The following is a 16,943-nucleotide window of genomic DNA, read 5'->3' as shown; positions in this document are numbered from 1 at the left end:
CTGTTCTAATAGGAAAAACCTGTTCTGAACCCAGCACAAGTGGACCCTAAACTTTCTCCACATTAGTTCTGTACTTTCACCTTTGAACATTTGTTTCCAGTTTACTCTTGCTAGTTCCTTCCTCATCCCATCATAATTAGCCCTTCCCCAATTAAACACTCCCCCATTTTGTCTGCTGGGTGACTGTTAAGAGAAGGAATGGGAATAGGCAGACAGAGCAGAGTACCCTTCAACAATAAGTATACCATTTTGAATACTGTTAGGGTGAGGGGAACAATCTACCAAGGACAAGTTGTAGTGGTCACGTCTCTGGTACAGAGACTGGCCTGTCAGCTCAGAAGGGAAGCGCGGAGGAAAGCTATGTTGATTGGGCACTCATTGCTTCGGTGAACAGGAGGTTCTCTGAATGAGATCGAGGCTCCCAGATGATATGTTGCCTTCCAGGTGCCAGGGTCAGCGACATCTTTGATCGAGTTCATAGCATTTTGAAGGGGGAGGTGTTGTAGTCCACATGGGAACCAAAGACAGACAGAAATAGTGATAAGATCCTGAAAAGGGAATATAGGGAGTTAGGAAAGAAGTGAAAAAGCAGGACCCCAAGGGTGGTAATCTCGGAATTGCTACCGTGCCATGCACCAGAGAAGGTAGGAACAGGAAATTGTGGAAGTGAAGAGTTGGTGCAAAGGTTCAGATTTGTGGATCCTTGGGATCTATTCTGGGGAAGATCTGACCTGTACAAGGAGGGCTGCACCTGAACTTGAAATGGACTGGTATCGAAGTATTAGAAATAAAGTGGATGAACTTACAGCCTGGATCAACATGAGGAACTACAATGTTGTGGCCATTACAGAGACTTGGCTGGAGGAAGGGCAGGATTGGCTGATGCAGGTACTGAGATGAGGTGTTTTAAAAGGAATAGGACGGGAGGTAAAAGAGAGGGGTTCAACTGAGTTGGTGTGGGTGGAAGTCAGAAATAAGAAGGGAGCCATCCCTGTACTAGGAGTAGTTCATAGGCCCCCAAATAGCCCTTGGGACACTGAGGAGCAGATAAGCAGGCAGATTTTGGAATTGAACAGGAAATACAGGATTGTTGTTATGGGAGACTTTGACTTCCCTAATATTCCCTGGTACTTCCTGACTGGAAGGGGGATAGAAGGGACTGAATTTGTGGACCAGTAGACAAGGAGAGGCCATACTGGATCTAATTCTGGGCAATGAACCTGGTCTGGTGACAAACCTCTTGGTGGGTGAGCATTTTGGTGAGAGTGTCCACAACTCCCTGAGCTCTAGCATCACTATGGACAAGGATAAAAGCAGAAAAAATGGGGGAGTGTTTAATTGGGGAAGGGCTAATTATGATGGGATGAGGAAGGAACTAGCAAGAGTAAACTGGAAACAAATGTTCAAAGGTGAAAATACAGAACTAATGTGGAGAAAGTTTAGGGACCACTTGTGCTGGGTTCAGGACAGGTTTTTCCTATTGGAACAGGGAAATTATGGTAGGAAAATGGAACCATAGTTGACATAATTAGGCAAGAGGAAGAAAGAAGTATACATTTGGTATACACCCTGCCTCCTGTCCTTTGAGATGACTCTCTCCCTGAAGCTCCATTTGATCACTGCCTCTCCCTCCCAAATGATCTTTAGTTCGTCCATTTCCAGTTCCAGTTTCCTAACTACGTCTTCCAGGAGCTGCAGCTGGATGCACCTCTTGCAGGTGTAGTCATAAGGGACAATTGTGCTGTCCAAGATTTCCCACATGCTGTGTCCATTATCTATTCCGAGTTTAAATACAAATATCTTAACTGGCCTTACCTGACTGGAAACAAGCTTGTCCTCAGCCTCTGCTCACTGAAGCCTCATGACCCAAAGCTTCAAAGTCCACTCCTTGCCTGAGCTATTCACTCACTGGCTGCTCTATACTGGCCACTCTCTCTTTTTATTTGTCATTACCCTTTATCTGTAGTACTCACTTCCACCAATCACCAACCTGTTTAACCCTTAAATTGCCCTCTGCTCCCTTTTTAAATACCCTCACCAAAGTTGATTCCCAACACACACAGCTCTCCCGAGTCCTAAGCTCCTTCTTTTCCAGCATTGGTCCTGACATTACCCTAATTTTAAAGGCACTTATGATATCTCTGTATTTATTTATATTTTTATTTGTGTGGTTTGTATTCACATTACTTAGTATAAGTTTTCTTACTCGGCAGTTGAAGAATTATTTTTCTGTTAACCATTGTATATAATGTTGTTGATCATGTTTATAGATGATTGGCGAGTTGTGTGACTTTTGAGGGGTGGAATATAGTGTGGATCATGGAGGGCTGTATGGCCTCTCTGTCTGGAACTTGGAGGGAATGTGAATTGGGGAGGGTCACATGCCCTCTCTGTCTGGAATCTAGTCGGAAGTCACATCACTTTCCAATCAAGGACTGTCCACCCATTAGTGCACACCTGACCATTGGCCCCTTTAAATCACTACCTGGGCTGCACTCCCCTGCTTACTGCATTTTAAAAGCCCACCATGTGCTGTCGACCAATCTCTTTGTTCCTTGGTCCTGAGTACAAATGCTGCTCTATGCCAGGTCACTAACTGTGGACATCACCGGAGGAGTAATCAGTAAGGTGTGCACGACACTTAGAGTGGGACAGTAGTATTGTGTGGAATCCTTGGCATTGAGCCGCACTCAGTTAGTACAGGGAATTGGGAGTGTGTGTTGAAGTCCCTATCTTGTAAGAGTGTGTTAGTAACTGCACGTAATAATAATAGAGAAAGAGAGAGATTTGGAAGCCATTGATATCGGACATAGCTGTATCCAATGTGACTGCCTACAGTATATTGCTTTGAATACTTGTATTGTTTTAAGTATCAAGAATTGTTTTGTGTCTTTCCCATTATGATTCCACCAAGTGTACAATAAAGATTATCCCTTATTTGTCACCCTGTGTTTGGACTCGCTTCTCTGTGAGCCCACCAAACCTGACTTAAATCTCACCTAACAGCAAAGTTAACACTGACAAGAATGAAGTGCTACACTTTAGTAAGTCAAACCAGAGCAGGACCTGCACAATAAATGGTAGAACCCTGGAGACAGTAGTAGAATAGGGAGACATCGGGGTGTGTACCATTTCCTAAATGTGGTTTCTCAGATGGAAAAGGCAATGAAGAAGGCATTTGGTATGCTTGCTGATTTTGAGTTGGCAATTGAGTACAAATTTGGTACTGCATGATACTTCTCAGCTTTTTTACCTCCCACCCTTTTACCTATTAGCCTGACTCCATCCCTGCCCCTTTCTCCCTCTATTTTTTCTTTGTTGAGGCACTTGCCTGCTTTTTGCTCATACCTTGACAAAGGGCTCAGGACTGAAAGATTGGTTCCCCTTTACTTCCTATAGGTGCTGCATGACCTGCTGAGTTTCTCCAGCACCTTTGTGTATTGTACAAGGTGTTGGTGAGATCACACTTGCAACATTGTGTGCAGTTCGAGTTACTCTAGCATATAACCATAACCATATAACAATTACAGTACGGAAACAGGCCATTTTGGCCCTACTAGTCCACACCGAACTAAGTACTTTCCTCAAGTCCCACCCTGCCCATAACCCTCCATTCCCCTCCCATCCATATATCTATCCAATTTTTCCTTAAATGACATAATTGACCGGAGGAGTCACGTGATGGAGTAGTGGCCGGACGGTGAACTCCAGCCCTCTCCAGAAAAGTCGGGAAAAACAAAGGAAAACACAAAGGCACAGAAATAAAAGTTACAGAAAAGTGAGTATAAAGGTGGAAAGAAGATGGCGACAAAAAAAGAAAAATCGAAAACAACGGTAAGAAGAGAGGAAGAGAAGACAAAGGAGGAAAAAGGTGAAGGCCTTACCTGTCCGAAGAGGCCCGCTGCGGAGAGAGAAACCCGCTCCCTCAGGTCGGTAAATAATGGACTACAAAAATGGCTCGCAGAGCCGAGTAAAAGTGCGCAACCGCGCATGCGCGATACTTCGCGCATGCGCGATGCGAATGAAAAAAAACACACCGACGGGAGGGGGGACCAGCTGGGGAGTCGATCTCCACAGCCGGCAACGACAGCTGCAGAACACCTGCAGCAAGAAGAGACCACAGAAGACAATAGAAACAAGAAAGAAGAGGAGGAAAGGGCACCAAAGAAACAACAGATGGCCAACCCAGAGGAAGAAGAAGAGGAAGAGGAAGAGTACAGTGAAATAGAAGAAGAAAAGAAAGGCAAGGTAAAGGATATACTTGCTCTTATTAAAGGATACATGGAGTCATTTAAAGAATGGCAAACACAGGAATTTAAGGATTTAAAAAAAAGAATAAACAACACAGAAGAGCAAATAAATAAAATGGAGATGACCTTAACAGAAATGGGAAAGAAAATGGACAAGATGGAAGAGCGGGCAGTAGCAGCAGAAATGGAGGTAGAAGACTTAAAAAAGAAATTGGAGAAATCTAATAAAAAAACTAAAGAGACACAAGAACTACTAGCTCAAAAAATAGATACAATGGAAAACCATAACAGAAGAAATAACATAAAGATAGTGGGCCTTAAGGAAGATGAAAAAGGCAAGAATATGAGGGAGTTTATAAAAGAGTGGATCCCTAAGACCCTAGGATGTCCAGAACTAAAGCAAGAAATGGAAATAGAAAGGGCACATAGAGTATTGGCCTCTAAACCACAACCACAACAAAAACCAAGATCTATTGTAGTAAAATTCCTAAGATATACTACAAGAGAAAAGGTACTGGAGAAGACAATGGAAAAAGTAAGAGAGGGCAACAAACCACTGGAGTATAAAGGGCAAAAAATCTTCATTTATCCAGATATAAGTTTTGAACTCCTAAAGAAGAGAAAAGAGTTCAATACAGCAAAGGCGATTTTATGGAAGAAAGGGTATAAATTTATACTAAAGCATCCAGCGGTATTGAAAATATTTATTCCAGGACAACAAAACAGACTATTCTCGGATCCAGAAGAAGCACGAAAATTTGCAGAACAATTACAAAAATAGACTGAGGGAGGAAGGCGGGTAATGAGAGTTAAAATGATCACGATTGATATGTATGTGGGTAAAGACAAAAATAGACTGAGGGATGAAGACGGGTAATGAGAGTAAAAATGATCACGATTGATATGTATGCGGGTAAAGAGGTATAAGAGTGAATAGAGACAATGAGCATACATGAATGTATCTGTACTTAGAGGAAAATATAGATAGTATAGACAAGAATTAATAAGGGAAGGTAATGGAATAGAGAGAATAAGGAGGGAATTAAAAGAGTGACCTTTGTGACATATGAAAAGTGAAATCTTTTCTGGGGGAGGCGGGGTGGGGGGAAATAGCAGTCACTGCAAAATCAGTTGACGCTTGCGAGTGGATTCGCAAATCCAAATGGAGAGGGGAGATGTGGTTGTCTGACAAGGGATAAAGGACAACTCAGGAGGTGAAGGGGAGATTGGGGATAAATAAGATAGAAATAGGAGAATAAGGAAAATGTTGGATGTTGTAGGAATGTTGTCTTATAAAGAGTTGAAAATAAGAAAACAGAAATGGAAAAGGAGGAAAGGTAATGATGGGAAAACGGAAAGAGAAGATAAACAAAATATAAAAGGGCTATGCTGAACTATATGTCTTTAAATATTAATGGAATACATAACCAAATTAAAAGGAAGAAACTACTAAATTTAAATGAATAAATGTATTCCATTAGAAAAAATAACAGATAGGTTAAGAAATAATATTGAAATATTCGAACAAGTATAGGAGCCTTACATTAAATACAATAGCGAAAACCTACCGGGGACAAACATTACCTAAGTTGATGGAAGGAGAAGGAAAGAAAAGAATGGACTCAGTAGAATTTCTGGTGTAATTTTGTTGAATGACAACATTGTCTGACTGGCTTAATGCAACCTAGATTGTATACCTAAAATGGATGAGGGGGGTGGTGGGGGGGTGGTTTGGGAGGAAAGGGGGGGGGAGAAAAAGTCACTGTATATGTGTGAAAAAGAAATAGTGTATATCATGGCTAATGTGATTTATGGTGTGAAAAATAAAAAATTAAAAAAATTTAAAAAATGACATAATTGACCCTGTCACCACTACTTCTCTCAGAAGCTCATTCCATACAGCCACCACTCTCTGAGTAAAGAAATTCCCCCTCATGTTACTTCTAAACTTTTGCCTCTTAATTCTTAACTCATGACCTCTCATTTCAGTCTCTCCTACTATCAATGGAAAAAAGCCTATCCACATCAACTCTATCTATCCCTCTCATAATCTTAAATACCTCTATCAAATCTCCTCTCAACCTTCTTAACTCCAAAGAATAAAAACCTAATTTGCCCAATCTTTCTTTGTAATCTAGATTCTGAAACCCAGGTAACATTTTCATAAATCTTCTCTGCATTCTCTCTTCCTTGTTGATATCCTTCCTTAATTCGGTGACCAGAACTGCACACTGTGCTCTAAATTTGGCCTCACCAATGTCTTGAACAGTCTCAACATCACTTCCCAACTCCTGTATTCTATGCTTTGATTTATAAAGGCCAGCATACCAAAAGCCTTCTTCACCACCCTATCCACACGAGATTCTACCTTCAGGGAATGATGCACCCTTATTCCTAGATCTTTCTGCTCCACTGCATTCCTCAATGCCCTCCATTTACTATGTATGTCCTGTTTTGATTATTCCTACCAAAATTAAGCACTTCACACTTATCAGCATTAAACTCCATCTGCCATCTTTCAGCCCACTCTTCTAAGTAGTCCAAATCCCTCTGCAATCCTTATAGGATTAGTTAAAAGAATGTGGACCAACTGCTGGCAAATGAGACTAGCCCAGAATGCTCACTTGGTCAGCATGAACAAGTTGGGCCAAAGGGCCCTGTTCTGCAATGTAGGACTCTTTTAATGTGGTCCTTGTGTTGCTTTGTACCTTGTTATTTCTTTCTCTCTTCTTTCCTTTCTCGCAGACTTTTCTGCCTTCGCTGACAGAAGGAGTCTTTGTTTTCTGTGTCCAAAGCTTCTGTTGGGCTTGATGTTCCACTGTCATGCAACTGTAGATGTTGGATGACATTGTTATCATCATGGTCCATCATCAGACAGTTGCAAGGGCTTGAAGTCACTTTGAATGATGTACCCCACATGCTTTCACAGAGGTCTTTTCCATTCCTATACATCTGCACATAGAAGAATTTGTTCATGAACAGTTCATCATCATATTCAGCTGCATGTGTATGTAAAATCAATTCTAATTTCAAGCTGCATTAAAAATGAGGTTATTCAAATATGCAAAATGCATAAGCTATAACCATTAACAATTGGCAAAGTAACAAGGTTATAAAATATATTTTACTTTTATTTCATTTTGATTTCCATTTTATTATCTAAAATAAATACTTATAGTTGACTCTGCCTCATTGTGAGCTTTACAAACCTAATAAAGCTTCCAAGAAACATTCCCAAAGATCTAAAAATAAAGTTCCAGAATATTTTCTCATCTTGCAACAAAATCTTTGCTAATTTCCTTTTGAAAGTTATATATTTAAGATTTTGGTTGGAAAAGAACCTCTTCCTTCTTCACAGTATTTGATCACAAACTACATTATATCTTTGAGTTCCACTCTCTAATTTTGAAGAAGTGAATTATTGTGACATTTTCCTTAAGGGCAATGGCTGTCCAAGGAGACTCTCCCCTGATGAAGGGCTCAGGCCCCACATTTTCAACTGACTGGTGCTTTCTGTGAGTTCCTCCAGCACTTTGTGTGTGTGCTTTTTTTTACTGTTAGGGGAGCTTCCAGATGACCTTGCATGTGAGAAATTGTGCCCTCACATTTCTGAGTTTATTTGAAGAATGATGAGGGACATTATCTTTGTGAACTTTAGCTAGGCCTTTGATAAGATAGCTCATGGGAGGCTGATCCGGAAGCTTAGATTGCATGGGATCCAGGGTGAGCTAGACAATTGAATGCAAGATTGGCATGGAGGTAGGAGACAGAAGATGGCAGTGGAGGGTTGTTTTTCAGATTGGAGGCCTGTAACACAATGTGAAAACACACAATGCTGAGAAACGCAGCCGATCAAACAGTGTCCTTTATGTACCAAAGGTAAAAATATATAACCGACTTTTCGGGCTTGACCCCTTCATCAAGGTGTGGAAGAATATCAGTTGGCGTTGGAACAAGAAAATGTTTTTTTCCCCTATCCTTTTTGTTCAGATGCCTGCCAACATTCTTCCTGACCTTGGCTCAAGCCCAAACATTGGTTATGTATTTTTACCTTTGCTGCATAAAGGACACTGTTTGACCAGCTGAGTTTTTCCAGCATTTTGTGTTTTTTCTTCAACCACGATGTCTACAGATTTTCATGCTTTACACCTGTAACAAATGCTTTATTTATATTAACATTCTGCATGAGAATGCAGGTGGCATAGTTAATAAGGTTGTGGATGACAATAAAATTAATGGTATAGTGGACATGAGGAAGGTTATCTAAAATTACAATGGGATCTTGATCAACTGAGTCAATGGGTTGAGGAATAGCAGATGGAATTTAATTTGGATGAGCACAAGATGTTGTATTTTGTATATCAAATCAGGGCATGACACAGACAGTAAATAGTAGGGTGCTGGGAGTGTTGTAGAAAAGTGAGGCTGTACATAGTTCCTGAAAGTGGCAAAACAGGTAAAGATTTAAAAGGAAACTGAGGGGTGATTTTTTTTCCACATGGAGGGAGGTACATTTAAAAGACATTTGGTCAGGTACATATGAGAAGAAGGAGTTAGAGGGACATAGGCTGAAGGTAGGCAAATGTGACTATTTCAGATGGGCAACTTGGTCATAATGGTCGAGTTGGGCCAAGAGCTGGATAATAGCTCCTATGACTCCTGTGGTGGTACGTCATGCATGATGTCATTACACCGCTGCCTGGTGACCTTGTATATAAGCCCAGGGGGATCCCTTCCCCCTCATTCTGGCCTAGGCTTGTACAGAGGCAAGACCAAGGCTTCAAAGCCTAGCTGTATACCAGTCTATTGAAACTAGTGTTTTACCTGCACTCTGCCTCGAGTGGTTTGATACTAGTAGCCTACAACTCCAAATGTGTAACTGTGCCTCCAAGAAATAGTTTATGCAATCTCCTTGGAAGAGCAATAATCATGTGCAAATGCATGTGTAAATATTTATTTGTTAATGGAATGATTCAGAGAAAAATACTTTAAAGAGATGGATCCACATTATAGTTCTGGCTGAGACAGCACACATAAAATACCTGCATTATCTTAGGAACAGCCTCCTTAAAATACCCCAAACTTATGGACACTTGCCAACTTTACTCCTGGTTGAAGCTTTTGGCCAAGCAAACAATGAAAAGAGCAGATGCATCCTTCAGTACTTTGTGGTGGTGTATATTTTTTATTTGCAGATGACGTGCCCTTGTCCATTTCAAGTTGTCATATTGTTGATTGTAACCAATGAAATTACTAGCATTTTTACTTTACAATGTACCCTATTCTAATGGGGAACTTGCCAAGAACAGCACCGGGAGTATCTAAAAATAAGATGCCAACTGGTGTGGCAGGAGTGCAATTTATTATATGCTGTTTTATTCTGCTTCGTAAACATCCAGTTTTGTAGACTTTTACTAACAAAAAAAAATACTCCAAATCATCAACAAAATGATGGAAGAGCCATCTAGATCCCAACACTGACTCACAATGAATGAAATCTCTTGTGCCCAGGTTGACTTTCACCAGGAGTATTTGGCTGCTGATGGCATGGACTGAAACTCTGGGAGAAATATTTAACTATTCCACCTGCTGATTTCTTCACTGAACAAATCAAGAGTTAAGTCTTCCTGATTTTTGAGGTCCTGGAGAGAAAATAAATTAAAACAGCAACTGACAAACTCATGTGGCTAATTGCACAATTGTAGCAGCCTGCCAACATGGCAATCGGGCCAGTGCTCCGGGTGGCAACCGCAACCAAAAGCCAGCAGACTGCGCAGCGGCACTGGCCCCAGCAAGTGAACCAACAGACGAATGGCTAGGGCAGCGTAAGGGCCAGCTACCCCCAAATGGTGTAGAGCCAACAGACAGAGACAGTGTGCGGTGAAGAAGGGATTGTTGTGCAGGAATGTACACGCGCGCGGGAAACGCGCTTTTGATATGTGGGTTGTTGCGTCATTAAAGGGGGGAAATGGCAGGAATACGAATTGTATCAAAGTCGGGTTTGAGCCCCCAATAGAGCAGAGCTATACCTGACTACACTCGTGTGTGTGTCTTTCTTCAAGTAGTGCGCGGCTACAATTGGTGACCCTGATAGTTTGGACGGCATCTGAACCCAATGATGAGTGAGCAGGCACCAGTCCATGCAGATGCTCTCAAGCCACTGACCTTCTGGACAAATCAATCACATGTGTGGTTTGACCAGGCTGAGGCACAGTTTCAGATCGGGCAGATCACAGCGGAGTCCACCCGGGACTACCACGTGGTGAGCACCCTGGACAAGGACACGGCGAACCGGGTGGCCATCTTCATCCAAGAGCCCCCCTCAGAAGGCAACTACACTTTTGTGCTTTCATGGCCTGAAAGAGGGGCACATCTGATCCTCTTGGGCTAGGGGATAAGCTCCTGTCAGATCTGATGAATGAGATGCTGATCCTCCTTGGAAAGAAAGAGCCCTGCATCATGTTTGAGGAAGCATTCCTGGACCAACTGCCTGAGGACATCCAACTGCTCCTAGTAGACTCCGACTTCAGAGACCCTCAGAAAGTTCCAGCACGAGTGGATGTTCTGTGGAAACTGAAAAGAGAGCGTCCGGCATCCTTGGGGCTTGTTGCCAAACCCCGCAGCCAGACCCACCCAGACCTGCAGAAGGAACAGCAGCTCCACAGAGGAGGAGATCCCAATGACCAGTGGTGTTTCTACCACCAGAGATAGGATTCTGAAGCCCACCGGTGCAGACTGCCATGCACGTTCCAGGGAAGCGCTGGAGCCAGCTGTCGCTAATGGCCACAATGGCTGGCCAACAAGATAGCCTTCTGTACATATGGGACTGCTAGTCTGGATGGCGAATCCTTATGGACACTGGGCCAGAGGTCAGCATCCTGCCCCCGTTGGGACAGGACACCAGGAGCAGGCAAGTAGCCCCCACGCTGAGGGCTGCCAATAACAGCATGATCAGCAGTTGGGAGGCAGCCTCTTCTCGTGGGTGTTCACGGTGGCCGCAGTGGAACAGCCTCTCCTTGGGGCAGATTTCCTGTGTGCTCACAGCCTGCTCGTGGACTTCAAGGGTCAGAGACTGGTCCACGCAAAAACATTCCAGACCTTCCCCCTCAAGGACGCCAAGCTTTCAGCGCCCTCCTGGACTCTGTGCAGTGATCCACAGATGAGTACGCCAAGGTCCTGGCTGATTTCCCGGCAGTGCTCACCCCCTAATTCACCACAACGATGCCCCGGCTTGGAGTACAACATCACATCCTCACCTAAGGCCCACCACTCCTCGCACGAGCAAGACGTCTTCCTCAGAGAAGATCCAGCTGGCGAAGGAGGAATTAAAGAAACTGGAGGAGCTCGGAATAGTGCAGCAGTCAGACAGCCCATGGGTTTCTCCCCTGCACGTGGTGCCCAAAGCTATTGGGGGTTGGAGACCATGCAGTGACTACCATTGTCTCAATGTGGCCACAACACCAGATCGATACCTCATGCCGTACATCCAGGACTTTGCGGTCCACCTTCATGAGGCAAAGATCTTCTCCAAAGTTGACCTCCCTTGGGGATATCATCAGATCCCAGTCCACCCAAATGTTATCCCCAAGACCGCTATCATCATTTGGCTTAAAGAACACTGCACAGACATTCCAGCAGCTAATGGACGCAGCGGGCCGAGACCTGGCTCGCACCTTCGTCTACTTGGATGATATCCTCGTGGCAAACAGGGGCTGACAAGAACACTTGGTGCACCTCTGCAACCTCAACACCCAGCTGAGCGAATTCGGACTGACGATCAACCCAGCCAAATGCCTGTTCGGGTTGGAGGCCATTGACTTTCTGGGCCATAGGATAACATATATATTACAGTTTACAGCATGAAAACAGGCCATATTGGCTCTTTGAGTCCGTGCCAGTTCACTTCAACAACTCCCCTAGTTCCCTCCTCTCCACCCATAACCCTCCAACCCCCTCATATCCATGTACACATCCAACCTTCTCTTAAATGACAGAAAGGACCTGCTGCAACTATCTCCTCTGGAAGATCATTCCATTCTGCCACCACTCTCTGAGTGAAGAAGCATCCCCTAACATTTCTCCTAAAGTTTTGCCCCCTTACCCTTAATGCTCTTTTTCCAACTCCCATGCCCTCAGGGGAAAGAGTCGACTCATGTCTTGTCTATCTATTCCCTTCATAATTTTAAATACCTCTATCAAATTCCCTTTCAACCGTCTACGTTCCAATGAATAAAGTCCCAGTCTCCTTAATCTTTCTCTGTACTCTAGATGTTGTAAGTCAGGCAACACCTTTGTAAAACTTCTCTGCATCCTCTCCACCTTATCTATACCCTTCCTATAATTTGGAGACCAGAACTGAACACAATAACCTGGCCTCACCAATGCCTTAAACTGTTGCAGCATCACTTCTCAGCTCCTATACTCCACACTATGATTTACCACCCTGTCTACATGAGAATACACCTTCAAGGAACTCTGTACCATAACCCCAAGGTCCCTCTGTTCCTCTGCATACCTCAATGTCCTCCCCTTAACTGCATATGTCCTATTTTGGTTATTTTTTCTGAAGTGCAGCACCTCGCACTTGTCTACATTAAGTTCCATCTGCCATCTTTCAGCCCACTTTTCCAAACAAACCAAATCCTTCTGTAATCCAAGAAAACCTTCCTCACTATCCACCGCTCCCCCAATTTTCGTATCGTCTGCATATTTGCTTACCCAGTTAACCACCCCCTCCTCCAAATCATTAATATAAATTATAAACAACAGGGGACCCAGTACCGATCCCTGAGGCACACCGCTCATCACAGGCTTCCATCCTGACAGTTGTCCACCATGACTCTCTGCTGTCTATCTTCCAGCAACCTCTGAACCCATCTCACTATCTCTCTATTAATCCCCAGTGATTGAACCTTCCTTACTAACCTTACATGCCGAACCTTATCAAAAGCCTTACTAAAATCCAAATAGATCACGTCAACCACCCTACATTCATCCATTTTTCTTGTCACCTCTTCAAAAAACTCAAACATGACATTCCCTTCACAAACCCATGATGGGTGCCCCTGATCAATCCCTGCCTATCCAGATATTTGTACATACTACTGTAGCAATATTAATATTTGGGGAGAATTTATAAGATTTAGAGTGTAGGTCACATACATTCACACATTTTTAAACGGATCTTATTTGAAAGACTGAAGATTCACATTTGCAAAATCTCTGAAGAAGTAAGCACCTTTCACAAGTAGGTGTTAATTGAACTGACATCATAAAATGCTTGACCATTGTCTTGCTGGAGTCATGCTGTCTATTAGTTTCTGCAAAGTGCTAATTGAAAGGTCAATTCTGGGTTGTTTACCTCTTTCAGGTGGCCAAATGCCCTGCATGTAAAGTCGCATGTTTAGGCAATATGCGGCTGTCTTGAGGCCACCTGAGTGTGCAGGAGGTGCTCTTGAGGTGAGCTACATAACCCTCCTCCAAGAGGGATAATCAGCTCAGCTCAGTGGCTCCCTTAGCCACCTGAATGCAGCTGGCTGAAAGTGGATGTTAAAGGCTGACCCTGTGCTCAGAGCCACATCCTGTGCAGCTGTGCCCTTCAGGTGGCCAGTGTTGCACTTTAAACACTGCCACCTGAACAGCAATTTTAAGGGCCACTTCTGCTTCTTCAGGTGCATTCTTAGCTTAGAATGGAACTGAAAAAGCCTAAAGATAACAACTTGAGAAGAAGAAAGAACTCCTGTTGTTTTGCCCAGGAATGTGGGGGTTTTGCAAGACATGAGTCACATGCTCTCTTTGGAGTTGCAGTTGGAAAAGAGAGAGAGTTGAGTTAACAGCCCAGTCAGTCAGTCAGTGTGTGGGACGCTGACAAGTAACTGAAAAGTGCAATCCAGGGAAAACTGTTTGAAATTGATGAAAGCAAGTTCCAGAGCAGTAGATGGCTGGAAGTGCTATCTGTCTGATGTTTCTCTTGAAATAGAGGAAGGAATGGAACTCTGTGGTAGCTTGAAGAAAGAGGTTACCATCTAGAAGACCCTGATGGGGCAAGTTTAATCAGCAAGATCCTGAGGTGACTAATGGTGGTACCTCAGTTGTGGAAATCCTGGAGCAACAAATATCTCTCTCTGCAAACTCTACAAGAACCTTCCTGAGCGGTAAACATTTACCTTTCAAGCACCAAGCCTGGTGAACTTTATACATGTTAAGTTCTGTGCACTGTATGGTGATTGCCTGCAACCAGAGAACTTGGAAGAAGGAGGTGAGATTGAACTGTGAACCAAAGAACGTTTCTTGAATTTACACACACATTACATACACATGCGCTTCGAATTGGAAGGGGGTTAATTTGGGTTAATTAAGTATAGAGTTAAGTTAATGCTTGATTCCATTTTCATCTTTAAAGTTGATTAAAAATAACTTTAAAAAAAAACAATTGTCTTGGTGAATGTCTATTGCTGCTGGGTTTTAGGGTCCTTTGGGCTTGTAACACTATCTCTAAGAATACCCTCCATAACTTTCCCCACCACCAAAGTCAAACTTACTGGCTGATAATTAATTGGCCACACCACTACCCAATAAGGTTGAGGCCATCTGGAGGTTTTCTAAGCCCAACACGACCAGGGGACTAAAGGAGTTTGTAGGGATGATCAACTTCTACCACAGGTCCATCCCCTTGGCCACCTGGATTGTGCAGCGCTTGTTCAGCCCAGATGGCAGGCAAGGCAAAGGACATACAATGGGATGAGGAGTTAGCAGATGCCTTCATGAAGGCCAAGAAATCCCTGGCAGGCGCCACTCTTTTGGCACACCCCAGGGCAGATATTGGATGCCTCAGGAATGGCGATCGACGGAGTTCTGTAGCAACAGATTGAAGGGAGTTGGTGACCACTGGCTTTCTTCAGCAAACATCTGCGACCTCTGGAAATGAAGTGCAGCGCTTTCGACAGAGAGTTACTGGCGCTGAACTTGGTCATCCACCACTTTAGGTACTTCCTCGAGGGCAGGTCTTTTATGGCTTTCACAGAACACAAGCCCCTGACTTTCGCCTTGGCCAAGATCTCAGACCCCTGGTCAGCCCGCCAACAACATCACCTGTCTTACATCTCGAATACACCGCAGATGTAAGACACATCTCCGGCAAGGACAACATGGCGACCGATGCACTGTCGAGAGTATCCATGCACTAATGAAGGGGGTGGATTTCATAGCACTGGTGAAGGCACAGCAAGACAATGCAGACATGCCCCATTATAGGACAACCATATCAGGACTGCAGCTCCAGGGCATCCAGTCGATACAGGTAGCACCACCCTCCTGTGCGATGTTGCCACCGGCCAGGTCAGACCTGTCATCCAGTGGCTTGGAGATGGCAGGTTTTTGATTCCATCCACAGGTTGGCTCACCCATCCATCAGGACCACAGTCTGACTGGTGGCCAGCAAATACATGTGGCATGATCTAAGAAAACAGGTCAGCGGGTGGGCAAAGGTGTGCATGCAGTGCCAAAAGGCCAAGGTGCAGTGGCATACAAAGACCCCACCTCAGCACTTTGAATCCGTGGAGCGAAGGTTCGACCATGTCCACTTAGACATAGTGGGACTCCTACTAGTATCTCAGGGTTTCCGCTATCCATTCATGATGATCAACAACTTCACCAAGTGGCTGGAAGCAGTCCCTCTGGCAGACACATCTATGACCATGTGTGCCAGAGCCCTCATCTTGTCCTGGGTGTCACAGTTCAGGATACCATCCCACATTATATCTGACAGAGGTGGCCAGTTCACTTCCAGCCTGTGGTCTGACCTCGCCAGCCTGTGGGGTGCCCAGCTACACCACACAACGGCCTGTCCCCACAGTCAAACGGGCTAGTGGAGTGCTTCCACAGGCACCTCAAGGCTGTGCTCATGACCAGGTTACAAGGAACTAATTGGGTAGATGATCTACCATGGGCACTGTTGGAGATCCGCATGGCACCCAAGGAGGAACTCAACACCTCTTTGTCTGAACTCACCTACGGAGCTCCACTGGTGGTTCCAGGGGAATTTGTATAATCTCCTGGCAGACAGCAGGATGATGTGGCAGCTCTCTTCTGTAAACTACGGGAAAGAATCAGAAACCTGGCCCTGACTCCACCTGCTAGGCACGGACACGTGAGGACCAACATACCCAAAGACCTGCAGGACTTTGAGCATGTTTTCATTTACAGGGCTCCACACCACCCACCTCTGCAGAGGCCATACGAGGGTCCGTTCCGGGTTGTCCAAAATAATGGAGCCATGTTCAAACTGGAGGTCAGAGGCAAGATGGAGGTCTTCACCATGGACAAGTTAAAGCCGGCAGACCTGGACTCTGAGTGCTCAGTTGAGGTGCCAGCACCACGCAAGAGGGGCAGACCACCAAAACCTTCAGAGCCATTGCTTTCGTGCACCAAGGACAGTTCTGCCGGTGCTGGGGTGGGGGTGGGGGGGCTGGCTGTGGCAATTGGGCTGGCACTCCAGACGGCAAGCGCAACCAAAAGCCACAGCGGCACTGGCCCCAGCAAGCGAAATGGTGGACAAATGGCTAGGGTAGCATAAGGGTCAGCTACCCCAAAATGGTGCTGCCCCACTACACAGCCAACACACAAGGACAGCACAGCACGAAGTAGGGATTGTTATGTAGGAATGTACCCGTGTGCGGGAAATCTGCTTTTGTT

At 44.4% G+C, this 16,943-nt stretch overlaps 2 protein-coding genes across 3 annotated transcripts in view; one reads left to right on the top strand and one right to left on the bottom strand.

The window, feature by feature from the left end:
* Positions 1-16,943, top strand: part of ipp (intracisternal A particle-promoted polypeptide) — a 78,251-nt gene that overhangs the window by 42,110 nt on the left and 19,198 nt on the right. The gene's annotated exons all lie outside the window — the stretch shown is intronic.
* LOC138763871 (riboflavin-binding protein-like) overlaps positions 1-16,943 on the bottom strand; it is a 34,040-nt gene that overhangs the window by 5,575 nt on the left and 11,522 nt on the right. For both annotated transcript variants that reach the window (XM_069938771.1, XM_069938769.1), the window contains one exon: positions 6,959-7,202. In XM_069938771.1, coding sequence (XP_069794872.1) covers positions 6,963-7,202 — 240 coding nt within the window. In that variant the 3' untranslated portion in view covers positions 6,959-6,962. The remainder of the gene's footprint in view (positions 1-6,958; positions 7,203-16,943) is intronic.

Source organism: Narcine bancroftii, chromosome 5 (genome assembly GCF_036971445.1).
Source record: "Narcine bancroftii isolate sNarBan1 chromosome 5, sNarBan1.hap1, whole genome shotgun sequence".
NCBI classification, from domain to species: Eukaryota; Metazoa; Chordata; class Chondrichthyes; order Torpediniformes; family Narcinidae; genus Narcine; species Narcine bancroftii.
Note: the sequence above shows the minus strand (reverse complement) of the source record. Positions and strands in the feature narration are given on the sequence as shown.